At 48.3% G+C, this 27,888-nt stretch overlaps 2 protein-coding genes across 4 annotated transcripts in view; both read right to left on the reverse strand.

Moving 5' to 3' along the window:
- Positions 1-10,855, reverse strand: part of LOC309530423 (uncharacterized protein) — a 56,607-nt gene extending 45,752 nt beyond the window's left edge. The window contains exon 1 of the mRNA XM_082219387.1: positions 10,775-10,855. The gene's annotated coding sequence lies outside the window, so the exon portion shown is untranslated. The remainder of the gene's footprint in view (positions 1-10,774) is intronic.
- On the reverse strand, positions 128-27,888 carry LOC309530296 (uncharacterized protein). 3 transcript variants are annotated; one of them, XM_082219049.1, is made up of 6 exons: positions 27,869-27,888; positions 23,016-23,508; positions 22,746-22,827; positions 22,378-22,460; positions 8,121-8,247; positions 128-4,097 (listed from the first exon to the last, which is right to left on the reverse strand). In XM_082219049.1, exons 1-6 carry the CDS (start codon positions 27,871-27,873, stop codon positions 1,831-1,833), a joined length of 3,057 nt encoding a protein of 1,018 aa, XP_082075175.1. In that variant the 5' UTR covers positions 27,874-27,888; the 3' UTR covers positions 128-1,830. The 3 variants fall into 3 exon arrangements, with proteins under 3 accessions (XP_082075175.1, XP_082075174.1, XP_082075176.1); XM_082219048.1 differs by lacking the exon at positions 27,869-27,888 and having other exon boundaries at positions 23,016-23,615; XM_082219050.1 differs by lacking the exons at positions 22,378-22,460; positions 22,746-22,827; positions 23,016-23,508; positions 27,869-27,888 and adding an exon at positions 9,581-10,082.

Here is a 27,888-nt window from a genome sequence, read left to right on the forward strand (position 1 = left end):
ATTGTTTACCCTCCCTTCCTCTGGACTTCCCTCAACTTCCCCTTGGGTGAGTTATTTAGCTTTATTTGTTGTATCCTGCTTTTCTTATATAAAAGCAATTTCCCAAATCATTTCTCTAAAGTATCTGTTACTGAAATAAAGTTGTGAACGTTTATTCAAACCCTGCCAGTGAATCCAGTCCATTTTGTTGTTTCTGCAAATAGACTGTAAATGGTTCCCAGACTCTTTTGAAGTCCTTTTTGTTCTTCTCTCATAGTTTATCTGTTAGCTTAGCCAACTCTGCATAGTTCATCAGTTTTTCTGGCCATTGTTCCTTTGATGGTATGTCTTCCGTCTTCCAATATTGTACAATCAAGATTCTGGCCACTGGTGTAGCATGCATAAATAATATCCTTTATTTTTTGGGCAGCTCTTGGTTTGGGATACCTAACAAAAAGGCTTCAGGGTGTTTAGGAAAGTTCATTTTGAACATGAAGCTGTTTACTTTCCTAGGATTGGAAAGTGTAAGAACGAAAGTCAGTCTTATCTCTTCCGCTCTGCTGTGCTTTTGCACTGTTCTTTGTCTCCCTGTCTGTTGCTGTAAGAAGAGAGAGGATGCCATTAGGATCTGTTTGGTGTTGTCTGCAAATGTGATGAGCATCCCCTCAGTCCCTTTTATCCAAGTCACTTATCAAGACGTTGAACAACAACGGGCCCAGAACAGAACCCTGCAGCACTCCTCTTGTCACTTTTCCACAGGATGAGGAGGAACCATGAAGGAGTCCTCTTTGGGTTTGGTCAGTCAAATCCACCTAACAATTACCTCATTCATCCCACATTTTACCACCTTCCTCACATAAACATCACAGAGGACTTTGCGAAAAGCCTTACTGAAATTGAGATGCACAATTTCCACAGCAGTCCCCTGATCAACAAACTTTGTAACTCCATCCACAAAAAGAAAAGAAGAAAAGGAGAGATTTCTTTGGCATCACTTGTTTTTGAGAAAGCCATGCTTTCATCCTGTATGTTTATAATGTAAAATCTTCAGATGAAGGGCAAATAAATTTTAAAAATAATAAATGAGGATACTGACATGTGCAAAGGAAGGCGATTTATGTCTTTATTTAATTTGGAAACCACCCGACCCAGTGCTGCCAACTTGAATAAAATATTGATGGGGGGCCAGGTAAGGCCCGCCTTGCACAATCAATCACATGATGCATGCATGCCATTTGAATGGCAATGCCGATAATGGCAAAAACTTTTTAAAGAAGTAATATTTTGAGCCCGTAGTTCAGTTTCCCAGCAGCTCCCCTTGCCCTGGAGACACTTCTAGCACTCTATCTCCTCTACCTGTGGCATTGTTCAGCAGTGGGGAAAGTGACCTCTTCACACCGGATGTCCATTTGGTATGGCCCTTTCCAGGTTTTTTCCTGCCCTTTGTGTTTGTCTTTCATTTGTTCTCCTATGCGTGTTGCCAGTAGATGCCACAATTCTGTGGGTACTCTAGGTGGCGCAGAAAGCACCTAGAAGCTCCCTAGAGGTTGAAGTGCCGATCAAACTTCTGTTTTGCGCTCTATAAATTTCAATTAGCAGTACTGGGGGCGGTTCAGATTCTGGGGCAGTGCTTTTGTCCAGCAGAGGCTGTCACAGGGCCAGCCTACCTTCCCTTTAAAGCAAACTTGGGTCTCCAGCTGTTTTTGTACTGCAAAGACCCCTAGGCCTTTAAGAGTTGGCACCCAAAGGCCTCAGGATGGTTACAACATAAAAAAACAAGAAACAAAAAAAAAAGGGCATTAGATGTCAATCAGCCAAAAGCCTGGTTAAAAAGGTGTGTCTGCCTGGTTCCTAAACCTGTATAATGGTTTTTTTAACCGTTGTATGGATTCTTTGATGGTAAGTGAGAGAGGAGCTATCAGTGAAGCTCTTTCCACATTCCACACACTGATAGGGTTTCGTCCCTGTATGAATTCTTTGATGGGAAGTGAGATGGTGGCTGTGACTGAAGCTCTTTCCACATTCCACACACTGATAGGGTTTTTCTCCTCTATGAATTCTTTGATGGGAAGTGAGATTCTGACTGTGACTGAAGCGCTTTCCACATTCCACACACTGATAGGGTTTCTCCCCTGTATGAATTCTTTCATGGGAAGTGAGATCGGAGCTCTTCCTGAAGCTCTTTCCACATTCCACACACTGATAGGGTTTCTCCCCTGTATGAATTCTCTGATGGGAGGTGAGACCGCGGCTGTCACTGAAGCTCCTTCCACATTCCACACACTGATAGGGTTTTTCTCCTGTATGGATTCTTTGATGGGAAGTGAAAGCGGAGCTAACACTGAAGCTCTTTCCGCATTCCACACACTGATAGGGTTTCTCCCCTGTATGAATTCTCTTATGGGAAGTGAGATCGTGGCTCATTCTGAAGCTCTTTCCGCATTCCACACACTGATAGGGTTTCTCCCCTGTATGAATTCTTTGATGGAAAGTGAGAGAGGAGCTCTGAATGAAGCTCTTTCCACAATCCACACACTGATAGGGTTTCTCCCCTGTATGAACTCTTTGATGGGAAGTGAGAGAGGAGCTCTGACTGAAGCTCTTTCCACATTCCACACACTGATAGGGTTTTTCTCCTGTATGGATTCTTTGATGGGAAGTGAGAGAGGAGCTATGACTGAAGCTCCTTCCACATTCAACACACTGATAGGGTTTCTCCCCTGTATGGATTCTTTGATGGGAAGTGAGAGAGGAACTATCAGTGAAGCTCTTTCCACATTCCACACACTGAAAGGGTTTCGCCCCTGTATGAATTCTTTGATGGGAAATGAGATGGTGGCTGTGACTGAAGCTCTTTCCACATTCCACACACTGATAGGGTTTTTCTCCTGTATGAATTCTTTGATGGGAAGTGAGATTCTGACTGTGACTGAATCTCTTTCCACATTCCACACACTGATAGGGTTTTTTTCCTGTATGAATTCTTTGATGGGAAGTGAGATTCTGACTGTGACTGAATCTCTTTCCACATTGCACACACTGATAGGGTTTCTCCCCTGTATGAATTCTCTGATGGGAGGTGAGACTGTGGCTGTCACTGAAGCTCTTTCCACATTCCACACACTGATAGGGTTTTTCTCCTGCATGAACTCTTTGATGGGAAGTGAGATCGGAGCTCTTCCTGAAGCTCTTTCCACATTCCACACACTGATAGGGTTTCTCCCCTGCATGAACTCTTTGATGGGAAGTGAGATCGGAGCTCTTCCTGAAGCTCTTTCCACATTCCACACACTGATAGGGTTTCTCCCCTGTATGAATTCTCTGATGGGAAGTGAGTTCGTAGCGTGTCCTAAACCTCTTTCCACATTCCACACACTGATAGGGTTTTTCTCCTGTATGAATTCTTTGATGGGAAGTGAGTTTGTCCTTCTTCCTGAAGCTCTTTCCACATTCCACACACTGATAGGGTTTTTCTCCTGAATGAATTATTTGATGGGAAGTGAGTTTGTCCTTCTTCCTGAAGCTCTTTCCACATTCCACACACTGATAGGGTTTCTCCCCTGTATGAATTATTTGATGGGAAGTGAGATGGGAGTTCTTCCTGAAGCTCTTTCCACATTTCACACACTGATAGGGTTTCTCCCCTGTATGAATTCTCTGATGGGAGTTCAGACAGTGGCTGTGACTGAAGCTCTTTCCACATTCCACACACTGATAGGGTTTCTCCCCTGTATGAATTCTTTGATGGGAGGTGAGACTGTGGCTGTGACTGAAGCTCTTTCCACATTCCACACATTGATAGGGTTTCTCCCCTGTATGAATTCTTTGATGGGAAATTAGATGGGAGCTCTTCCTGAACCTCTTGCCACATTCCACACACTGATAGGGTTTCTCCCCTGTATGAATTCTTTGATGGTAAATTAGATTGGAGCCGTGACTGAAGCTCTTTCCACATTCCATGCAGTGATAGAGTTTCTTTCCAATGAGATTTTGTTGATGGGATGTGGAATGGGAACTCTGACTGCAGCTTTCTCCACACTCCAAATTTTTACGTGGCTTCTCCTCTCTGGGGATTTTATCGTGGTCACCTTTGTTATCGATTTCCGATTCATCACAATCTGCAATAGAGACGAAAAGGGATTAGAGCCTCAGGAACAAATGGAGAAGAACTGAAGGAAGTTGCGTGTGTGTTCATTACCTGTGTTGTTTGTCATTAACCAACATATTTATTATTAGATTCTGATGAGTTGTTGAATGTTCGTTTGTTTAATATACAGTAGTGGTCAAAATTGTGGAAGACTTTTGGAATAAAGTGTATTTCAGAGGTTTGATAGCTCATAACACCACTTCTTTTATAGGAATAACATAAAATTGTATATCAATGGAAAGATAATTTAATCAAGAATGCAATCCATCAAGAATGCAAGTTTGTTCAATTACTCATATTTTATCAAATGTTATAGTCAAATAACCAGAAAAAGGAAGCACAACTTGCTTAGGTTTACTTTTGTCAATGTGTTATGTGATTGCTATCAAGTTGGTTGGGGTTTTTTGTGTTCTTTCATTTAATGAGGTTGTAAAACATAATAAAATTATATAAATGGCACAAAGAGTTGACGGGTCACCCAGAAAGCGATGTAAAATAGTACTATTAAGTGAACAAGGCTACAATTCTGAAGAAATTTGAAGAGAGATTGGGGAAAACATAACCAAAGCTGGCCTTTCTATATTTTTGAAGAGGTATAAGGAGACTCAGGCACTACAAAATCAGACTGGTAAAGGCAGGAAGAGATTCAGCTCCATGTCATGTTGCTGCTGTGTTGAAAAAGTGCTTTCAGGATAATCTTATTCCACTGCAGGAATGGCCTGGGAATGGCCAAAACTTTAACCCAATTGGAAATCTATGCAGTTGACAAGGTGCCCCATGATATTCTTGTAAAGAAGCTGGTAAAATGCGGTCTTGACTATGCTACCACTCAGTGGATTTGTAACTGGCTGACTGACCAAACCCAAAGGGTGCTCATCAATGGTTCCTCTAGTGGGGTGCCACAGGGTTCTGTCTTGGGCCCGGTCTTATTCAACATCTTTATCAACGACTTGGATGATGGACTCAAGGGCATCCTGATCCAATTTGCAGATGACACCAAACTGGGAGGGGTGGCTAACACCTCAGAGGACAGGATCACACTTCAAAACGACCTTGACAGATTAGAGAACTGGGCAAAAACAAACAAGATGAATTTTAACAGGGAGAAATGTAAAGTATTGCACTTGGGCAAAAAAAATGAGAGGCACAAATACAAGATGGGTGACACCTGGCTTGAGAGCAGTACATGTGAAAAGGATCTAGGAGTCTTGGTTGACCACAAACTTGACATGAGCCAACTTGACATGTTGTCCCTATTTTCAAAAAGGGGAAAAGAGAGGACCCAAATAATTACCGCCCAGTCAGTCTGACATCAATACCAGGGAAGATTCTGGAGCAGATCATTAAGCAAACAGTCTGTGAGCACCTAGAAAGGAATGCTGTGATCACCAATAGTCAGCATGGATTTCTGAAAAATAAGTCATGTCAGACTAACCTGATCTCATTTTTTGACAGAATTACAAGCCTAGTAGATGAAGGGAACGCAGTGGATGTAGCCTACCTTGATTTCAGCAAGGCATTTGACAAGGTGCCCCATGATATTCTTGTAAAGAAGCTGGTAAAATGCGGTCTTGACTATGCTACCACTCAGTGGATTTGTAACTGGCTGACTGACCGAACCCAAAGGGTGCTCATCAATGGTTCCTCTTCATCCTGGAGAAGAGTGACTAGTGGGGTGCCACAGGGTTCTGTCTTGGACCCGGTCTTATTCAACATCTTTATCAACGACTTGGATGATGGACTCAAGGGCATCCTGATCAAATTTGCAGATGACACCAAACTGGGAGGGGTGGCTAACACCCCAGAGGACAGGATCACACTTCAAAACGACCTTGACAAATTAGAGAACTGGGCCAAAACAAACAAGATGAATTTTAACAGGGAGAAATGTAAAGTATTGCACTTGGGCAAAAAAAATGAGAGGCACAAATACAAGATGGGGGACACGTGGCTTGAGAGCAGTACATGTGAAAAGGATCTAGGAGTCTTGGTTGACCACAAACTTGACATGAGCCAACAGTGTGACGCGGCAGCTAAAAAAGCCAATGCAATTCTGGGATGCATCAATAGGAGTATAGCATCTAGATCAAGGGAAGTAATAGTGCCACTGTATTCTGCTCTGGTCAGACCTCACCTGGAGTACTGTGTCCAGTTCTGGGCACCACAATTCAAGGAGGACACTGACAAACTGGAACGTGTCCAGAGGAGGGCAACCAAAATGATCAAAGGCCTGGAAACGATGCCTTATGAGGAACAGCTAAGGGAGCTGGGCATGTTTAGCCTGGAGAAGAGGAGGTTAAGGGGTGATATGATAGCCATGTTCAAATATATAAAAGGATGTCACATAGAGGAGGGAGAAAGGTTGTTTTCTGCTGCTCCAGAGAAGCGGACACGGAGCAATGGATCCAAACTACAAGAAAGAAGATTCCACCTAAACATTAGGAAGAACTTCCTGACAGTAAGAGCTGTTCGACAGTGGAATTTGCTGCCAAGGAGTGTGGTGGAGTCTCCTACTTTGGAGGTCTTTAAGCAGAGGCTTGACAACCATATGTCAGGAGTGCTCTGATGGTGTTTCCTGCTTGGCAGGGGGTTGGACTCGATGGCCCTTGTGGTCTCTTCCAACTCTATGATTCTATGATTCTATGACTAAAGAAACATTTTAAACAGAGGCAACCCAGCAATAAAGCCCAATTAACAGAGGCAATAATTCAGTCTTTGTTTCACATTATTACAACTGCAGAACTAAAAACTTGATTCATTTCATGGGAAGATGTTGTAAGGCCGTAATGAAAGCTAAAGGTTACCAATGGTTACCAAAGGTTTCACGTTTTTTCTTTATGACTGTTGTTCTAAAAAATACTCCATCATAAAAGTCATTGCATTACATTCTTCATTAAAATATATTTCCATTGCTATATAATTTTATGGCATTATTCCACACAAAGGTGGAGTTATGAGCTACCAAACCTCAGAAATACACTTTTCACAAAAGCTTTCCACAATTTTGGCCACTAGTATAAGTTGTTTATTTTAAAGTTAATGTTCTTTTTTATATGGAATCAGATTATTATTATTATCGGCAGGGTAGAAATAAAAATTATTATTATTACTACAGTGGTACCTGTTCTGGAAAAGCTTAATTTTGTAAACTGAGGTACCACTGTATCATCCTCATCCTCATCACTGCTACTACTACCTGAGATTCCATAAGCCTAGCTCTTCTCTGGGATGGATTTTGTTTGGCCCAGTCATGGCATCCCCTCCATCTCCAATGTCAGTCCTTGTTATGGCTTGGTCTCCCACAAACGTGAGACGACTCTGGCTGTTAATAATTGCAGATTTATTGCTAAAACAACAAACTTGGACGGAGCTCCTCTACTCATCGTCCTCCCCACAAGATGGAGTTGCCCGGACTGAGCTCCCCCCCTTCCCTAGCATGGAAGCCCCCACCTTCTCTTCCAGTATCTTTAAATTTGGCAGAGAATGCTTCCTGCATTCCAACGTCTGACTCACTCCTGTAGCTCTCACACAGCTGTCTGTCACTCTGTCTCTGTTTTTCTTCTCCCCTTTGTTCAGAGCTCAGATGACAGTTCCTCTCCCCCTCCTCTCTGCCTTCCGCTGCTAACTCTCCTCTCCCCAGGCCTGCTTCTTCTCTGGCTGGCAGCACCTGAGCTTCACTGCCAGTCGGCTCTTTGGTCAACCCAAGACTGACAAAAACAGAAAACCTGAAGCTACTTATCTTTCCTAACAATTCTGAAGCTGACATTGAAGATGGCCTCGGAAGTTCAGACCAGCCCAATTGTGGTAGAAAAAGGAATAATTTGAGGTAGGCTGTTCAAAGAAAAAACTGTAATTTACTCTTTATTGTGGGGGTGTTAGGTTCCCAGGTGTTATAGGGGGCGCTGTTGAGCTCTGTGAAAATATATGAGGTTGGTCACATTGAGGTATTTTTTGAATTTCCAGGCTGATATGACGATCCCACAGGGAGCCTTACCAAGAGAGGCCACGATTCCACGATTCTCCTCCATGACGTCCTTATGCAGAGCTCTCTGGTCAGGATCCAGCAATGCCCACTCCTCGTCCGTGAAACGAACAGCAACATCTTCAAAGCACGCTGGACCCTAAAAGAAAAGGGGAAATGTCCTCTTCTGAGACAGCAGAAATATGATCTGCTACACAATGCTCTGTTATTTCCTTCTTGTTAATAATAATAATAATAATAATAATAATAATAATAATAATAATAATTTATTTATACCCCGCCCATCTGGCTGGGTTTCCCTAGCCACTTTGGGCGGCTTCCAACAAAACACTAAAATACAATAATCTATTAAACATTAAAAGCTGCCTTTAGATGTCTTCTAAAAGTTTGGTAGTTATTTTTCTCTTTGACATCTGGTGGGAGGGGGTTCCACAGGGTGGGTGCCACTACCGAGAAGGCCCTCTGTCTGGTTCCCTGTAACCTCACTTCTCGCAGGGAGGGAACTGCCAGAAGGCCTTCCGTGCTGGACCTCAGTGTCCGGGCAGAACGATGGGAGTGGAGATGCTCCTTCAGGTATACTGGACCGAGGCCTTTTAGGGCTTTAAAGGTCAGCACCAACACTATGAATTGTGCTCAGAAACGTACTGGGAGCCAATGCAGGTCTTTCAGGACCAGTGTTATATGGTCTCGGCAGCCACTCCCAGTCACCAGTCTAGCTGCCACATTTTAGATTAGTTGTAGTTTCCGGGTCACCTTCAAAGGTAGCCCCACATAGAGTGCACTGCAGTAGTCCAAGCGAGAGATAACTAGGGCATGCACCACTCTGATGAGACAGTCTGAGGGCAGGTAGGGTCTCAGCCTGCGTAACAGATGGAGCTTATAAACAGCTGCCCTGGACACACAATTGACCTGTGCCTCCATGGACAGCTGTGAGTCCAGAATGACTCCCAGGCTGCACACCTGGTCCTTCAGGGACACAGTTACCCCATTCAGGAACAGGGAGTCCCCCCACACCTGCCCGCCTCCTGTCCCCCCAAAACAGTATTTCTGTCTTGTCAGGATTCAGCCCCAATCTGTTAGCTGCCATCCATCCTCCAACAGGACTTTCAAACAGGACTTTCACCGCCTTCACAGGATCCAATTTGAAAGAGAGGTAGAGCTGGGTATCATCCGCATACTGATGAGCACCCAGCCCAAACCCCCTGACGATCTCTCCCAGCGGCTGCATGTAGATGTTGAAAAGCATGGGGGAGAGGACGGAACCCTGAGGCACCCCACAAGTGAGAGCCCAGGGGTCTAAACACTCATCCCCCACCACCACTTTCTGAACACGGCCCAGGAGGAAGGAACGGAACCACTGTATGACAGTGCCCCCAGCTCCCAGCCCCTCAAGACGGTCCAGAAGGATGTTATGGTCGACGGTATCAAATGCCAGCAGAAGAGAGCCAGCAGAAATATGAGACAGCTCTTACCTTTGTCCCTAGCCCGCCAGAAATCATCAACCAGCGCAACCAAGGCAGTTTCAGTCCCATGATGAGGCCTGAATCCTGACTGGAAGGGATCCAAATGGTCCGCTTCTTCCAGGCATGCCTGGAGTTGTTAAGCAACCACTCGCTCAATCACCTTGCCCAAGAATGGAAGATTTGAGACTGGGCGATAGTTAGCCATATTGGCAGCATCTAAAGATGGTTTTTAATAAGCGGTTTGATAACCGCCTTTTTCAGCGGTTCTGGGAAGGCTCCCTCACAGAGAGATGCATTCACGACCCCTCAAAGCCCATCGCCCAGTCCTTCCCGGCTAGCTTTTATAAGCCAGGATGGGCAAGGATCCAGGAGACAGGTGGTTGGTTTCACTCGTCCAAGCAGCCTGTCCACATCCTCGGAGGTAACATATTGGAATTGATCCTACGCAACTTGACTAGACAGGACACTAGCACTCTCCCGCCCCGGCCCTGCTCCCACGGTGGAGTCCACCTCTTCCTGAATCTGAGCGACTTTATCTGCAAAAAACTTTGCAAACTCATGGCAGGAGATCATGTGGCCCCGATGTAGCAGGTGGTTCTGCTATATTGTGAACCACCTGAAAAAGTCTCCTGCTGCTGTTTTCTGCAGATGCAATAGAGGCGGTGAATAAAGTCTTCTTCGCCGTTGCTACTGCCACTTGGTAGGCTCAGCATTGAGCTCTAACCTGTGTCTGGTCAGCTTCAGAATGAGTTATCCGCCACCAGCGCTCGAGCCGTCTCAGCGATTGTTTCATTGCCCTCAGATCCGTGGAAAACCACAGGGCTGTCCAGGCTCCATGCAATCGGAGAGGGCGCTTCGGAGCCAAAAAGTCAACAGCCCTGGTTAACTCCACATTCCAGCGGGCCACCAGGGAATCAGCTGAAAGGCCATCAACATGGGATAAAGCATCCCCAACCACTCTCTGGAAACCATTTGAATCCATTAAGTGGCGGGGGTGGACCATCTGAATCGGTCCCACCTCCCTGCAGAGGGGAAGGGTCGCAGAGAAGTCCAGTTGCACCAGGAAGTGACCTGACCATGGCACTGCAACCCCCCCTCCCCGCCCACAAGGCCATAGCTGTCAACTTACAGATTTGAAAATAAGGGACCAGCAGCCTTGAAAATAAGGGACCAGCAGCCAAAATAAGGGAACTGCAGCCTCACCTGTTCCAGGCACTCCAGTCTTCCTGTCCTCCTGCAGTCTGGTCAAACTCATGCTGGGTAGCTTCGAGAACACTGTCCAACTAACTTTGTAACCAGAGGTTCAACTGAATCGAATCTGAATCACATGCACCACAAGGCCTATGCAGCCTCAACTTAAGATGGCTCCCCGGCCTGGCTTTGCACTGTAAAGTTTGCAGCAGCACATGCAACAAAATGGCGTCCAGCATTCAAAAACACCCTCAGCTTGCATTAACTAGCCACACACAACGCATGCAAGCTCCACCCCACAGTCGTTCTTAGACTTCTTATTGGGTGAGCAACACAGCCAAGCAACACAGTTGGAGCCTCCCTCCTCCCTGGCAGGAAGGGAGGGAGGGAGAGGAGCTGCTTCCTTTGAAATTTAAGGGACATCATTTAAGGGACATCTATCAATAAGGGACAGCAGTGGGACATGGCGCTGGAATAAGGGACTGTCCCTTCAAATAAGGGACACTTGACAGCTATGCACAAGGCCTGGGTTGCTGTGTAAGAGAAACCTGGTGGGCAAGCAACTGCAAGGACAGGCCCATCTGCTTCATCCAACTAAGTCTCTGTTACACATGCCAGGTCAAGTCCTTCATCCATGATCAAGTCAAGGATGGCAGTGGTTTTATGAATCATTGACCTGGCATTGCACAGCAGCACCTTCAGGTCATGTGGGTATCGCTTGCTGATTCTAGTATCCGTCCAGTCAGGACCAGACCCGGAGGCAGGGATAGTCCTCCAACAACGACTAAACCTGTCTCCTCTGTAATGACATGGTCTGCTCTTAGCGTAACTCCTCCTCCTACCCGTGATCACTGAGATCGGTTGTCCCAGGGCATCCCCCCTGTGGAACATGCCCTAGCTATTTTGTGGGCTGGAACCCCTCCTCGGCATCCCTGACCCCTCCCCTTAAGAACAAAATAAAACCTTTAAAGAAAAGAAAGAACCCACAATAAAACAATACAAACAAAAAACTGTAAAAATTACAATCAAAATCAAACAAATTCCCGAGCCCAACCAAACATCCACCCTACCCCCCACAAAAAAAGTAATCAAAAGGAAAAAAGAAAGTTAAAAAAACATTTTAAAAAGAACATTGCGCCGCTCCGAGTCCTCCTGGCCAGCAGGAGCAGCAGCCACAACCGTCCTTATGAGGCCTGTCAGGCCCCACCCTGGGCCAGGTGGTGAGTAGCAGGAGCAGGGCCCTCAGGCAGGGGAGTTGTTTCAATAGGATTACTTTGCTGCACATTTTAATTCTGGATGCTTATTTTATTCTAAGTTTTAATTATGGGTATTCGTCTTTGTGCAAATAGGTGGTTCTCCACTTTGTGTTTTCCAAGTCATTCTGCCTATGCAAGCATTCCACTTTGCCTGATGGAAGGGTCCACTTTCTCCTCTCCTCCTGAGCTGTTCTGGGGAGTTCCCTCCCAATGCCCTAGAGCCAAATTCCAGGAGTTCATGGGGGCATGGAGAGCAGGAGGAATGGGGGCACAGACCCCATTTTGCAGCCAATGGGGCTGGTTAGGTGAATCCAGGCCACTATTTGTTCTGATTTGTTCACTGCTTAGAAACCAATCTGAGCATTCAGTGATCAATCTAGAAATAAAATAAGCCTATTTTGAATGGCCATCTGTCTTGGATGATCTAGCAGAGATTCCTGCATTGCAGGGGGTCTCCTGGCTCTAAGAGACAAGCAGGGAGGGTGGCTTCTGGCAAAAGGAGAGGGAGCCACCGGTGGCTCTTCCTTATCCTGACTCACCTCTACCTCTCGACCTCCCTCCTCCCACTCGCCTCCTTCCTTTTTTTTTTTTTATAAAATTTTTATTAGTTTTACAAAAGTTTTTATAACAAACAAACATAAAAGAAAGACAGACAAACAAACAAATATAATTTCAAAATGTCCTTTCATAGACTTCTTTCCTCGGACTTCCCCATACCTCCCCTTTCTGCATCCTCATGTCCAAATTTTATAGCAACTTATAAATGTTTTTTCCCATCCTAATTCATCATAGTCCTTTCTTAATCTGATCTTATATTACTGCAACCCTTTCTCTCTGTAAAATCTCGACATTCTAAGCTTCATCAAGTTTATAATAGTTCTTAAGATAAATCTTAAATTTCTTCCAATCTTCTTCCGCAGTCTCCTTTCCCTGGTCACGAATTCTGCTTGTCATTTCCGCCAATGTCATATAGTCAATCACTTTCATCTGCCATTCTTCCAAGGTGGGTAAATCTTGTGTCTTCCAATACTTTGCGATCAGTATTCTTGCTGCTGTTGTTGCATACATGAAAAAGGTTCTATCCTTTTTTGGCACCAATTGGCCGACAATGCCCAAGAGAAAGGCCTCTGGTTTCTTAAGGAAGGTATATTTAAATACCTTTTTCATTTCATTATATATCATCTCCCAGAAAGCCTTAATCTTCGGGCATGTCCACCAAAGATGATAAAAAGTACCTTCAGTTTCCTTACATTTCCAACATTTGTTATCAGGCAAATGGTAAATTTTTGCTAGCTTAACTGGGGTCATGTACCACCTATAGACCATTTTCATAACATTTTCCTTTAAAGCACTACATGCCGTAAATTTAATACCAGTGTTCCACAACCTTTCCCAGTCAGCAGACATAATATTATGACCAATATCCTGTGCCCACTTAATCATAACTGATTTAACTGTTTCGTCTTGTGTATTCCATTTCAACAGCAAGTTATACATTCTTGACAAATTCTTAGTATTGGGTTCTAACAATTCTGTCTCAAGTTTTGATTTTTCCACCTGGAAGCCAATTTTCCTGTCTTGTTTGAAAACCTCCATTATTTGATAATAGTGGAGCCAATCTTGTACTTTGGGTTTTAGTTTTTCATGGCTGTCAGAGCTGCTACCAGGTCCCAGCTCACATAGGACCACGCCACACAGCGTCCACTTTAAAAGAGTCTTTATTGAGTTACAGGTTTCATTTCCGAACTGCAGCGTGCAGCTCTACACCTTCTGCCCTAGGTCGGCGAAGACCCATCTGAGTCCCCGCCTCTTGCACACCAGCTTAATACCTTAGCCTTGCTCCACCTCCTTCGCCTCTCCCTACGTCTCTGGGTCCTTCTGCCCCCCTGGGACTCCTCCCTTCTACTCTCCTCTGACGCTGACCCCCCTGATCCTTCCGCTTCCTTTCGGCGGGCTTTGGGACCTGGCTCACTCTCCGGGCTGCTTACTGCTCCAGCTTCCGCTGCATTTGAACTTGGCGCGCGCGCCCAACTCTCTACTTTCCTCTTGACCGTTGCCTCGCTCTCTGAGGAGGGCGTGACCACCCCTGACTCGTGCCCTCCCTCCTGCTGACGGCCTCCGGAACCCGATGCCTGGCTGCCTTCCTCCCTGCTGCTCTCAGTCTTGAGCGTGGGTCCCGACTTCCAGCTGCTGCTCTCTGAATCTCCTCTGTTCCCTTCCTCCTGGGGTGTCCCCCCGGATCCCCCCCTTGCTCTGCTCACTGGGGCTCCCTTTTGGGAGTCCTCTGACTCACTGCTTAGGCTTGGAGATCTCGGGTCGTCATCATCACTCATTCTCCCTTCGGCTTCCTCCCCCTCGCTCTCTGTTTCCACCCTTCTCTGCGTCTCTGCTTCTGAACCCCTGACATCCATCCCCCCCTCGAAGCCCCCCCTTCCCCCCTCCCCGCTGTCCGGTGTGGGTGCTGGGTGCTCCATCATCATGGGAGGGAATGCTGGATACAGGTCGCTCCCCGTGGGTGGCCGCCAACTGAAGACCTCCGAGTCTTCCCCCTCGCGGTCGTCGACGTTGACTTGTTGCTCTTCCATCTCTGTACCGCCGTGCTCGAACCCGAGGTCCTCCCCGAACACGTCCATGTCAGTCTCTGCGTCGGTCGCTCGACCTGGCATCTCCAGCCACTTCCTGCGCCATTGCTCCTCTGGTCGATCGTCCCACCAATACGAGTTGCCTGATGCCGAACCTGCCGGTGAACCTTCTGGGGAACGGGTGCTCCGTGCGGGTTCCCCTTCTGAGTCGAATCCATGGAACGTGCTGGAAGAAAGTGTGGGTGTGAACAACCAGTCGTCGAAGAAGCTCGCTGGCATGGGTTTGTGTGGGAAGAGGGCATGAAACTCGTCCTTGAGCAGGGGTTCCTCCAAAGCGTAGTCTGGTACCCAGCTATTGGCGCTGGCCCGGGTGCCCTCTCTGGCTAAGAGGTATTCGACTCCCTCTTCCCCCCATCTGGAGTCCAAAATCTCCGTGACCTCGTTGATGTGGTCCTGGTGCTTCACCTCCCGCGTCTCCGTCCGTTCCCGGAGCGGACTTGGCGCCGTCCCTGGCTCCTGGAACCTGTGAGGTGCCTTGTAGGGAGTGAGCACCGACCTGTGGAACACCGGATGCATTCTGGAACTCTCCGGCAGCGCCAGTCGGAAGGCTACCGGGTTGATCTGCGCTTCGACTTGGTACGGACCGATCTGCTTGTGCCCCAACTTCTTCTTGGCAAGTGACCTGGTCGGCACTGCGTGGGCTGCCAACCAGACCCAGTCTCCCACTTGGATCACTTCGCCAACCCGCCTGTGCTTGTCAGCTTGCACCTTGTAGGCGTGCTTAGCTAGCTCCAGCTGCCGTCTGAGTTGATCGTGGACCGCCTGCAGCTCTGACGCGAACGCGTCCGCCGTCTGTGGTTCTCCTTCCCCCACTCTCTCCAGTCCCGGGAAGGTTCTGGGATTCCTCCCATTGTTGGCAAAGAACGGCGTCACTCCTGTGGACACGTGCTTCGTGTTGTTGTAAGCGAACTCGGCTAGCGGCAGGTAATCCACCCACGTCGCAGGCTGTTGATTGGCATAGCATCTCAGGTACTGCTGCATGATGGCATTGACCCTCTCTGCTTGCCCGTTGGTCTGCGGGTGTCTTGCTGATGCCAGATTGACCTTGACATTTAGAAAACCCATCAGCTTCTGCCAGAAAGACGAGATGAACTGGCGTCCGCGGTCGGACAGGATAGACCGTGGCAGGCCATGCACTTTGAACACGTGATCTATGAACAGTTTGGCGGTTTGTTCCGCCGTGGCCACCTTCGCACACGGAATGAAATGTGCCATCTTGGTGAACAAGTCCACCACCACTAGCACAGCTGTCTTGCCTCTCGAGCTGGGTAGATCCGTAACAAAGTCCAGGGCCACCCTCTCCCACGGTTCAAACGGTGTTTGCAGCGGTTCTAACAGTCCCGCCGGTGGTCTGTGTACCGGCTTGGCCCTCTGGCAGGTGTCGCACCTCGCGACGTAGTCCGCGACCTCCCCTCTCAGCCTGGGCCACCAGAAGTCTCTCGCGACTAATTCCATCGTTTTCTCTGTGCCAAAGTGACCGGCCGTGGGTGCGTCGTGCAACTGTTGCAGTACCTTGGCGCGAAGGTCGTCTCCTGGTACATAGACAGCCCCTTTGCGTAGGAGCAAGCCGTCCCGCACCTGGAACTCGTCCGTGGTAGCCGTGCCTCTGAGCAGTTCCGCCATCTTGTCTTGCGCGAATGAGTCGTCCCGCAATGCACGTCGCACCGCATCCAGGTCTACTGTAGCTGAGGCACACGCCCACGCCGTCGGTGCGAAGATGTGCATGGCCGCCGCTGGCGTCACCTCTTCTAGGTATTGCGGTTTTCGGGACAGTGCATCCGCCATGATGTTGGTGTCGCCTGGGACGTACTCTATTCGGAAATTGAAGTCAGCAAAGAACTCCGCCCAACGTATCTGCCTCTGGTTCAGGAACTGAGCCGTGCGCCAGTGCTCCAGATTCTTGTGGTCCGTGCAGACCTGCACCGTGTGCTTGGCGCCGATTAGGAAGTGCCTCCACGCCTTGAAAGCTGCATGAATGGCCAGCAACTCCCTGTCCCAGATGGTGTAGTTCTGCTCCGACTTGCTGAGCTTTCTGGAGTAGAACGCTCCCGGCCGCCACACCCCCTGCGGGTCTCGCTGCAGCAGGACAGCTCCCACGGCTCTGTCTGACGCGTCTGTCTCTACCCTCAACGGTTTACTGGGGTCGATATGCAGCAGTTGCTTCTCCGATGCGAAGAGCTGCTTGAGCGCTTGAAAGGACTGTTCCGCCTGCTCCGTCCAGATGAATTTCTTTTGTTTGGAGCTGAGCGTGTCCGTAATTGCTGCCGTCTGCATCGCGAACCCCTTGATAAACTTGCGATAGAAATTGGCGAAGCCGACAAACCGCTGGACCTCCTTCCGGTTGCGCGGACTCTTCCAATCCAATACCGCACGAACCTTGGTGCTGTCCATGGCTATCCCCTTGTCCGACAACTTGTATCCCAGGAAATCCACCTCCGTCGTGTCGAACTGGCACTTCTCCAGCTTGGCGTACAGTCTATGTTGTTGCAACCTGCTGAGCACCTCCCTCACGTCTCGGTCGTGAGCTTGCTGCGAGTCAGAGAAAATCAGGATGTCATCCAGGAAGCAGACGCATGTCTTGTAGAGGAGTCCCTCCAACACGTGATGCATAAAAGCTTGAAAACAGTGAGAGCCATTTTGTAATCCAAAGGGCATAACTCTGTATTCGTAGGTGCCCAGCGGTGTGAACATGGCCGTCTTCCACTCATCGCCCTCCCGCATGCGGATGAGATTGTACGCCCCTCGCAGGTCCAACTTGGTGAACACGCGTCCCTTGCGCACCGTCGCGAGGAGGTCGTCAATCCTGGGCATGGGGTAATCAGACGGTTTGGTCATCTGGTTCAAAAGGCGGTAGTCCACAACGAGTCTTTTTTGGGGCGTGTCTTTCTTTTTCACGAAGAAAACGGGACTGCCCCCCACTGCCTTGGACTCTCTGATGAAGCCACGCTCCAGATTATGCTCGATGAACTGTTTGAGTTCCTGCATTTCATCTTCAGACATGGAGTATAGCCGCCCCTTCGGCAGCGTCGCCCCCGGTAGGAGGTCAATCTTGCAGTCATATGGCCGGTGAGGGGGTAGCTTGTCCGCCTCCTTCTCGCAGAAGACCTCCAAAAAGCTCGCATATTTGTGGGGGACCGCTTGCAACGTTCCCAACTGCAGTTGTGATTCCTCCTCCTCTCCCTCCCGTCGGGGCAGGATGCAGTGTTCTGCGCAATAAGAGGAGCCGAAGATCAGTTGTCTCTGGTACCAAGCCAGTGTCGGACTGTGCCTGTCCAGCCAACTCATGCCCAACACAATGGGCGTGTCCGACAGTTGGGTGACATTAAAACTGATGACTTCCCTGTGGTTGCCAAGGCGCATCACCATCGGTGGCGTCTGCTTCACCACCTGCCCCCCTAGCAACTCTCTGCCATCCACCGTGACGACTTGCAGGGGCAGAGTGGCAGGCAATAGCTGTATAGCGTGCTGCTCCACAAAGCTCTGCGCTATAAAGTCTGCGTTGCTTCCCGAATCCACAGAAAGCGGCACTTCGATAGTGACGCCGTCGGGTAGCTGGAGAGATGCTGTGAGCTGCACTACTGGTTTGGGTGGGAGGGGATCCGTGGGTTGCAATATCGCTGGGGACTGCTTCACAGATGCGTCTGGCTGGGCCCCAGTGCCTCCGTCTCCAGCCAGACATCGTCGTTTCCCTGCTGTGGTTCTCCTTGCTGCGTTGCTGCAGTCACCATTGCTGAGGCTGCAGTGTGCTTGTGGAGCCTCCGGGGACACTCCTTCGCCAAATGGCCTGGATCCTCGCAGATGTAACACTTCCTGTTCCCTCTAGGAGGCTTCGCTTTCACTGCTGCCGGTGCTAGGGCTCTGGCTGCTGACTGAGCCCTTGCACCTCCAACCTCCATCGGTTCCCCTCCCCCTCCTGGCGGAGGTGTGGATTGCGCACGCGCTGCTTCCCTCGGAACGAAAGAGAAACTTCTCGCTGCTTCGCGCCCTCCACGTCCTTCATCTCTGCACCATGGACGTTCTTCCAGCCTCACCCCCACAGTCAGCGCCCTTTGGACCACCTCCTGCGTGCTTCGGGGCCTCTCCCCCCTTGCAATTTCATCCTTAACCGCAGAACTTAGACCCTCCCAGAAGAGGTCTCTGACAGGGGGCGAATCCCGATCCCATTCTAAAGCACTGACCAGCGCAAAAAATCGGGCGTGATACTGCCGGACGCTCGCCCTCCCTTGTTTTAGTCCATGAATCTCCCGTCTGGCAAGATCCACATCAATAGTAGACAAAAAACACGCATCCATCGCTTTGATAAAGGCATCTGCATTCTGAAGCGCCGGATCTTTATCCCTCCACAAATTGCGCAGCCAGGCTTTGGCATCCCCATGCAAATGGGACAATATGAACCCCACCTTCTCTTCCTCATCTCTAAAGTCTTTTGCCAGCAGTTGCAGTGCGCACATTACGTCTGCTCTAAAATTAGGGTACTGTTGCAAAGTCCCATCGAAGTGAGCCACAAGCCCTCCTGCTCTCCGTGCCAATCCCACGCCCTCCGGTCTGGGTCCCGGTTGCCCTTGCTTAACAAGCATCTCAAACCTGGCGTGTAGGTCTCTGTAGGCGGCTGTAGTCTCCTCCTCCCGTTTCTTGGAAGCCAATACCTCTGAGGACAACTGGGTCACTGCCTCTTGCAGCGCGGAGATCCTCTGTTCTTCCGTCATCTTGCTAATCTTTGTGAGCTTGCTTACAGACACCCCTCTTCCTCCCCTAGCGGCTTCTGCTCCCGCTGCGAGGTTTCAGGTTTCTGAAGCTTTGATGGGATGGGTCTTACTGTCAGAGCTGCTACCAGGTCCCAGCTCACATAGGACCACGCCACACAGCGTCCACTTTAAAAGAGTCTTTATTGAGTTACAGGTTTCATTTCCGAACTGCAGCGTGCAGCTCTACACCTTCTGCCCTAGGTCGGCGAAGACCCATCTGAGTCCCCGCCTCTTGCACACCAGCTTAATACCCTAGCCTTGCTCCACCTCCTTCGCCTCTCCCTACGTCTCTGGGTCCTTCTGCCCCCCTGGGACTCCTCCCTTCTACTCTCCTCTGACGCTGACCCCCCTGATCCTTCCGCTTCCTTTCGGCGGGCTTTGGGACCTGGCTCACTCTCCGGGCTGCTTACTGCTCCAGCTTCCGCTGCATTTGAACTTGGCGCGCGCGCCCAACTCTCTACTTTCCTCTTGACCGTTGCCTCGCTCTCTGAGGAGGGCGTGACCACCCCTGACTCGTGCCCTCCCTCCTGCTGACGGCCTCCGGAACCCGATGCCTGGCTGCCTTCCTCCCTGCTGCTCTCAGTCTTGAGCGTGGGTCCCGACTTCCAGCTGCTGCTCTCTGAATCTCCTCTGTTCCCTTCCTCCTGGGGTGTCCCCCCGGATCCCCCCCTTGCTCTGCTCACTGGGGCTCCCTTTTGGGAGTCCTCTGACTCACTGCTTAGGCTTGGAGATCTCGGGTCGTCATCATCACTCATTCTCCCTTCGGCTTCCTCCCCCTCGCTCTCTGTTTCCACCCTTCTCTGCGTCTCTGCTTCTGAACCCCTGACAATGGCTCTTTAATTTCAGTTTCTCTCCATCCTGTTCTAAGATCTCACAATACTTTGGCCATCCGACCTCCATATTAACTTTCTTGTGGGCCTTAGCCTCTAAGGGTGACAACCATCTAGGGGTTTTGTTTTCCAACAGATCTTTATATCTCATCCAAACATTAAACAACGCTTTCCTTACAATATGATTTTTAAAGGCACTATGCACTTTGATTTTGTCATACCATAGATATGCATGCCAGCCAAATGCATTATTGAAACCTTCTAAGTCCAAGATATCTGTATTCTCGAGGAGCATCCACTCTTTCAGCCAGCAGAATGCTGCTGCTTCATAGTACAATTTTAAGTCCGGCAGGGCAAATCCCCCTCTTTCTTTTGCATCTGTTAATATTTTATATTTTATTCTGGGCTTTTTGCCCTGCCAGACAAATTTCGCAATGTCTTTCTGCCACCTCTTGAAACAGTCCATCTTGTCAATAATCTGCAAAGTTTGAAATAAAAATAACATTCTAGGCAATACATTCATCTTAATCACTGCAATTCGGCCTAACATTGACAATCTCAAATTTGACCATATTTCTAGATCTTTTTTAATTTCTGACCAGCATTTTTCATAATTGTCCTTATACAGATTCAAGTTTTTAGATGTTAAATTAACCCCTAGATATTTCACCTTCTTAACCACCGTCAGACCTGTCTCTTCTTGAAACTTATTCTTTTCCATATCTGTTAGGTTTTTCCCTAAGACTTTAGTTTTTTGTTTATTCAATTTAAATCCGGCTACCTGCCCAAATTGTTGGATTATTTCCAACACTCTTTTTGTACTAGTGTTTGGCTCCTGCAAGGTCAATACAAGGTCATCTGCGAACGCTCTTAACTTATAGTGTTTAGTTCCGACCTGTACACCTTTAACTTGCTGGTCATCTCTAATCATGTTCAGCAACACCTCCAGGACCGAAATAAAAAGCAATGGGGAAATTGGGCACCCCTGTCGTGTTCCTTTTTCTATCTTAAGTTCCTCAGTTATTACATTGTTTACAATCAACTTAGCTTTTTGTTCGGAATATATTGCACCCATACCATTCTCAAATCCTTGTCCTACCCCCATCCCATGAAGATTCTTTTTCATAAAACTCCACGAAATATTGTCAAAGGCTTTCTCCGCGTCCACAAATATCAAAACTGCTTTAGTATTTATATTCACCTCTAACTTTTCCAAAATGTCTATTATGTTCCTAACATTGTCTGAGAGGTGTCTTTTTGGGAGAAAGCCTGCTTGGTCTCTGTGAATCTTCTCCATCAGTACTCTTTTAAATCTTTTTGCTAAAATGTCTGCAAAAATTTTGTAATCCACATTCAATAACGAAATTGGGCGGTAGTTCTTCAGTTGAGTCTTTTCAGTCTCTGTCTTTGGTATGAGTGAGATATATGCTTCTTTCCACGATTCGGGTGCCTTTTTTCCCTCTAAGATCTCGTTACAAACTTCCTTTAACGGTTGTATTAGCCATTCCTTTAAAGATTTGTAATATCTGGAAGTCAGTCCGTCTGGCCCTGGAGATTTGCCCAATTGCATATCCTGAATGGCACCCTCTATCTCTTGTTCTGTTATTCTCTGGTTTAGCTCCACCTTGCTATGATGAGAGATTTTTTGTAATCCATATTTATTAAGGAATTTATCTATGTCCTCTTCATTTTGTAATCCTTGGGAATAGAGTTTTTTAAAATAACTCACAAAGCAATTTCTTATCTCGTTGGGTTTAGATATATTTTTTCCATCCACTTCTAGACTTGTGACTGTATTTAATTTCTGTCTTTTCTTAAGTTGCCATGCCAGAAGTTTACCACATTTGTCTGCCACTCGCCTCCTTCCTCTTCTGCCTCTGATTCTGCACTGCATTCTGCCACAGAGTCTCCCAGCTCACTAAGCCCTGTAACCTCTTCAGCTTCTGACACCTCCTCTTCCCAGGCTTCTCCCTCTTCTCCCTCTTCCCGCAAGTCCTTCCTCCACCTCCACTTCTTGGGCTCTCAGCCGTCTTCCCTTCCTGGTTCCCCAGCTGCTTCCTCCCACTGTTCCTCTGTCCCCAACCAGTCCATGACATTGCTCCATCCCTCGGCCTCTGTCCCCACAAAGCAGCTTCCCCTGACCTGATCTCGTTCCACACCCACTGCTTCTCTTCTGTCCCCATGAAAAGACGGATCAGGAAGTCTTGCCGGCATCATTCTGTCACCTGCAAGAGAAAAAAGGGTGATCAGGACGCCTGGAGTGCCTGCTTCTCTCACAGGTGAAACAGGGCATCTCTTACTACAGATGGGCCTTTGAGAAAGCTTTACCTATTGAGAGCATTTGGACGTTTGTGCCCATTTCATATGTTAGTGGTGCAAAAATACATCTCCCCTCCTCTGGACCCTTCTTCCCAACTGTCTCCCCCCAAAACAAGATGAAAACAACTCACAGATGAGTTGGAAAACCAACAGAATGAGACCAGACAGAGAAAAACCACCTTCCTTCTTACCCAGTGGCCTCTCTCTGGTGTCCAATGGAGGCCTCTCTGCCTCACAGGAATCCAAGTCCATTTCTGCAAAGAGATCCTTTCCCTGAAAAAGAAACAAGGATTCAAAACAGAGAATGGTGAGAAATACTAGAAAGAGAATGACAAAGACTTGAAGGGTGTGAGATCTCATTCCATGGATGCTTTCCCAGAAAACCACCAGCAGACCATTATCGGATGTTCTCTGTCCTGTTTGGAGCCCCTTGGGAGTATCCAAAGGAAAGTCTCTCTCACCTGCTTTCTCTCCTCTGCCTGACTCAGGAGGAAACCTTCAGCCAGGGCCACTGCCTGGAAACTGGTCTCCGCTCCGCATTCCCTCACCCAGCTCTCCATCTCCGGGGGAAGGACAGCCAGGAACTGCTCCAAGATCACCAGGTCCAGCATCTCAGCTTTTGTGTGCCTTTCTGGCTTCAGCCACTGATGGTCAAGGTGGTGGAGTCGGCTGCAAACCTCTCGGGGTCCTTTGGCCTCCTGGCAGCAGAACTGCCTCAACTGCTGGCTCTGCACCTCTGAGCATAGAGTGTCCTCCTCACCATGGATCTTCTGCACTGGGTTTTCCCAGAATCCCCCACTGCTCCCAGTTTGGCTGGCATGGCCTCTTCCTGCTCCAGGGCCAGCTGAGTCTCGCTCATCCATCTGTGCTCTCAGGAAGCCTCTGAGAGATCGGAAGGAACCCTTTGGTCTTCTGCCAAGTTCTGCCCTTCTAAATGAGAAGCTGCAGCAAATCCTACAAAGCAAATACATTGTTCTGTTACAGAATTTGTAGGACAGGAGGGGAAATGGTTCCCTGAGCAAGCATGGATGAGTCTTGCTGGGAACCAGGGCTGGACTGCACTGCATCCCAGACCGTGAGCTATCTTTTTGAAAAGAAGGAGGAGGAAGAGGAGGAGAAATACGTCTCTAGCCTCCTAGCCACGTAAAATGTGGAGGCAACTGAAGGGATTTCTGGGAGATTAATCAACCTGGTTTCTGCAGCCTTCCAGTCAATGCATGAAGTCAGAACTGACTGACAAGGGAGTCATTTGTGGGTCTAGAGGGGTCCTCACCTGGGGTCCTCAGGAGTTGCTCCCCACCCCCACCCCCACTCCCTGCTTCTGTCTCCTTTTCTTGCACTTGGGCTCTCTGCCGCTTTCCAGACAAATTCCTGGGGTGGGGTCCCTTTTTATTTGCTCTGAGGGCCAGGTATGTATCTGATCAACCCCCTGAGGGCCAAGTGGGCAGAGCCAAAGACATCTCCCTTGATATTTAGCCGGGTAATTTATTATTATTATTCCGCTAGATAACTTAACACACACACAGCCATTGATGCCAAGACGACTGGGGAAACTGGTCCCCAATGCAGCAGCCAGACTAGGGGCTGGGATCCCTCTCTTTATTCCTGGCCTTTCTCTCCCACCTTTCCTTCCTTCCTCCACGTGGGGTTTTCTTGGGGGGGGGGCTTGTCCACCTCCCCGTCCAGCTTTGGAAAACCATTTGCACATGTTTCCTCTGTTGCGCAATGAGGCTGAGCGATGTCACACAGAGTTAAAGTCCCAGGGACTCCTTTGTTTAAAGAAGGGAGATATTTTCTGAAGGGGGGGGCGGAGGGCCAAGTGAGTTTGGGATCCTCTGATCTCCAGGAAGGAGAGCGTGGCCGACCTGGCCCCTCCCGGATCAGGCCCCCCAGGCCCCCTCCCCTGCCCCAGCCCTGGGACCCCCCCCCGTCTCCCCACTGCACCCTCTGGGGGGGGAGAGAGGAGACTCACCAGATCCCGGGAGGGGACAGCGAGGCAGCCCTTGCAGGAGAGACCCCAAAGCAAGGGAAGGACTGGGGAGGGAGGGGCCTTGGCTCTGGAGGACCTGGCCCCCCTCTTGCTTCCTGGCCTCTCTAGGAAGGCAGCTCACTTCCCTTTAACCCTTGCCAAGCCAAGTCCCTCCAGCTCAGCCCTCTCTTGCTTGGCAGAACCTCAGATTTCTATTATTTCTTATGGATTCAGGGGGGCAGCTGCCCCCCTGGCTAGGCCCATGCCCAGATATCCTTTTGGGGGTGAGGCTCTTGGCTGGACTCTGAGCATCTCCCTCCCTTGGCCAGAAACCAGAGGAAGAGCTTGCAGGGAAAAGGGCTTTGCAGGAGGCAAGGAAGCTCCTCCTAGAATTCAGGAGCCGAGAGATAGGAGGGGATCCCAGGGTCATCTAGTCCAGCCCCCAGCAATGCAGGAATCTCCGCTAAAGCATCCATGGCAGATGGCCGTCCGATCTCTGCTTAGAAACCTCCAAGGAAGGAGAGTCCACCACCTCCCAAGGGAGTCCTTTCCCTGCCCAACTGCTCTTAGGTGTCCCTCAAGGCAGCGGGTCCTGAGTTCTAGCCCTGCTGAAATAATCGCACTGGCTGCCAAGGAGGAATCGAGCGAGGTTCAAAAGAAATAAATCCTATTCTCATCATAAATGAGTAATACTTTCTTATGCATGCTTTTTATACTAATATACAAAAGTATGCCATTCCCTTTTCCAGAAATGCTTAATCGCTAATTCAATGGACTGAAAATGGATGGTTGCTGTTATTATGTTTAGGGAAGCTTTTAATATTTGATGGACTATTGTATTTTATTATTTTGTTGGAAGCCGCCCAGAGTGGCTGGGGGAACCCAGCCAGATGGGCTGGGTATAAATATATTATTATTATTATTATTATTATTATTATTATTATTATTATTATTATTAACTGATCAGGTGAGTGTTCTCCTTTCAAAAGAGGCAGGTGGAATCTCCAGGGTTGCTAATAGCGTAACATTGCTTATAGTGTTTTGTTAGCATTGGGAGCCACATTCTGGTAGAAGGAGGCCAGGATAATCCCCCAAAGGCCTAGGCTGTCCCTCCCCTGTAATAGGACTTGGAATCCAGGAGAAAACTCTTGGAATAGCCTTGCCAGGTGCTCAGGGATGGACTCACCTGTCCCCATGTCCTTCTCTTTGCAGATGTGCTGCAAACTGTGTTAAAATGTGACATCAAGCTTTATTTACAGCGGAAAATAACAAAGAAACATGGCGTGAGCTGTCTTCCACAGCCATCTCCTCCTCGGTCAGAGTAAAAGAAAACAAAGGATGAAAGCGATTTACAGACTGACTTCCATTCTTACACCGACAGTACAGAAGGTGTAAACCTGGATATCATGTTACACTAGCAATGGGAGAATGAAATACTGACAGTTTGGCCCCCAATTTGGTCCAAGACCAAAATCTGCAACCCTCATGGTCCAGGAGTGCCAGGGACTCCGTGGTGGGGGCAGTGGAGGCCGCTTTGGCCCAGACTGGCCCCTGACCCTGAGACGCTCTTTCCTCCCGCAGGACCTCCGATGTTACGCCCTTTGGGAAAGTGGGGAGCAACAGAAACCAGCAGCCAACAGCATCCCTTCTCTGCTGGCCTTTGCCCGAAGGTTCCCCCATCTCAGAGCACGTAGCTCTCCCTCGTGGATTCAGTCCTTTCATCACTTCCATCTCTCCAAGAGGCTCCCAAGGCTACTCATCCTCTGCAGTTGAGAACAGACCTAACTGAAAAGAACGGCTTCCTCTTCTGGTGACACCAGAGAATTATAGAAGACATTCACCCTTTCCATAACATTATGGATGCACGATTCCCACAGACAAGTTTCTTGGCAAGACAAGGGCCTTCGCTGCCCATAGAGTGTCCTCCTCAGCATCCCCAACGAAGGAGCTGGGTTGCAAGAGCTGCAGCTAATGGGGGGGCTGTCCTCCCCCCTCCCGTCTCACCTGGCTGCTAGGTAGGAAAGCAAGACCCAGAGAGAGTTGTGGGAAAGCCCGAAACCAGCTTGCTCTGTGCCGGATCCAAAGCTGCGACTAATAGAGAAGCAAGATCTGTTCGGGTGTTGATGCTGTGAGCCCCTCCGTCCTACACTCCGGTTGTGTATGTGAGTAAATAAAACTAGATATCGTAAAGACGCCGAAGATGGGAAAGCCCCTGGGACCCCTGGAATCTCACCGCTCAGAGACTGGGGTAGTTTGCAAATACAAACACACACACAATAATTTGTGCCTGTGTTCCTAATAGATAACTAAGTGTGAAGAGCATGTCATGTGCTTTAGCAACAGCCCTCCTGGAAATAAGGAAATGCAACCCCCATTGCTGGTTGACTCAAAAAAGCAACAAGGGAATCTGCTCTGGTGTCCCATGAGGTCTGTGGGGCCCTTAAGTAAGAGGAGCCACTTTTAATAACTGAATTAAAGAAATTTTAACATAATCAAACATTCAAATTTCATTTTACAATTTTAGTTAACAACCCCCCCGCCATGCGACTTCCCCCAACTTCCCTTCCTGGTTTATAACACCTCTGTTTCTTTTGCTTATAGATTTGTATTCCTTATATATTAAAATGAAGGTTATTGAAGCCTTATTTACCTAGGGATCCATTAGCCACGCCATCCCCGGACCTCGGAGGGAACAAAAGTACCAGGAAAGCAAAATCTTCTTTGGAGAAAAAGAGTTTATTGAAAATCTGTGCACAGAGATAATCTGTACCCAGAGACAACCAGCTGGATAGCTCCTGAAAATATTCTGGCTGTAGAGCAAGACACTTTTGCAGACTTTTCTTATACTTTTCTGAACACTCTTCCCCCTCCCACATCTTCCCCAGACTTCCCCTATATGGAACATCCATATTGCTTGCTAAACACATTTTATTGCTTGCTAAACATTCCTGTCTTTCTGCTAACCAAGCACTCCCTCCCTTCTCCTTCATACACGTGTCTTTTCTCATTCTTGCATTAGTAAGCATAAGACAGGAAAAGGGGGCCTCTTTAGCAACAGGTCTGGTTGGTTATTGCTTACAGTAGCAGCTTCTGCTAGCCAGCAAGGCAGGAAATGAACTTTTGTCCTGCCAGCCAAATTTAGCACTTCAGTCACTGGCGGCGTGCTAACTGTCTGGCCAAAATTTGCAGAAGTTGCAGAAGCACAGGATTAGCACAGGAATTTACTGCAGATAGTATTTGAGAGCAACCTTTCTTAGGTACAGAATACAAAGCACAGAAAATATTGAGAGAAACCTTTCCCATCTTCCTTTAGTTATAACATTTGTCTCTTCTTCTCATTTTTACCTCATAATTGTATTTTCTGT

Source organism: Podarcis vaucheri (genome assembly GCF_965113315.1).
Source record: "Podarcis vaucheri genome assembly, chromosome: 4".
In the NCBI taxonomy this organism is placed as follows: Eukaryota; Metazoa; Chordata; class Lepidosauria; order Squamata; family Lacertidae; genus Podarcis; species Podarcis vaucheri.

Coding starts and splice junctions, on each gene's coding strand:
- LOC309530296 (XM_082219048.1), bottom strand. CDS start 23,525: ATGTATTTGCTTTGTAGGATTTGCTGCAGCTTCTCATTTAGAAGGGCA. Junction 22,828..23,015: donor AGGCAGAGGAGAGAAAGCAG/GTGAGAGAGACT, acceptor TTTCTTTTTCAG/GGAAAGGATCTCTTTGCAGA. Junction 4,098..8,120: donor TGGAATCGTGGCCTCTCTTG/GTAAGGCTCCCT, acceptor TCTCTATTGCAG/ATTGTGATGAATCGGAAATC.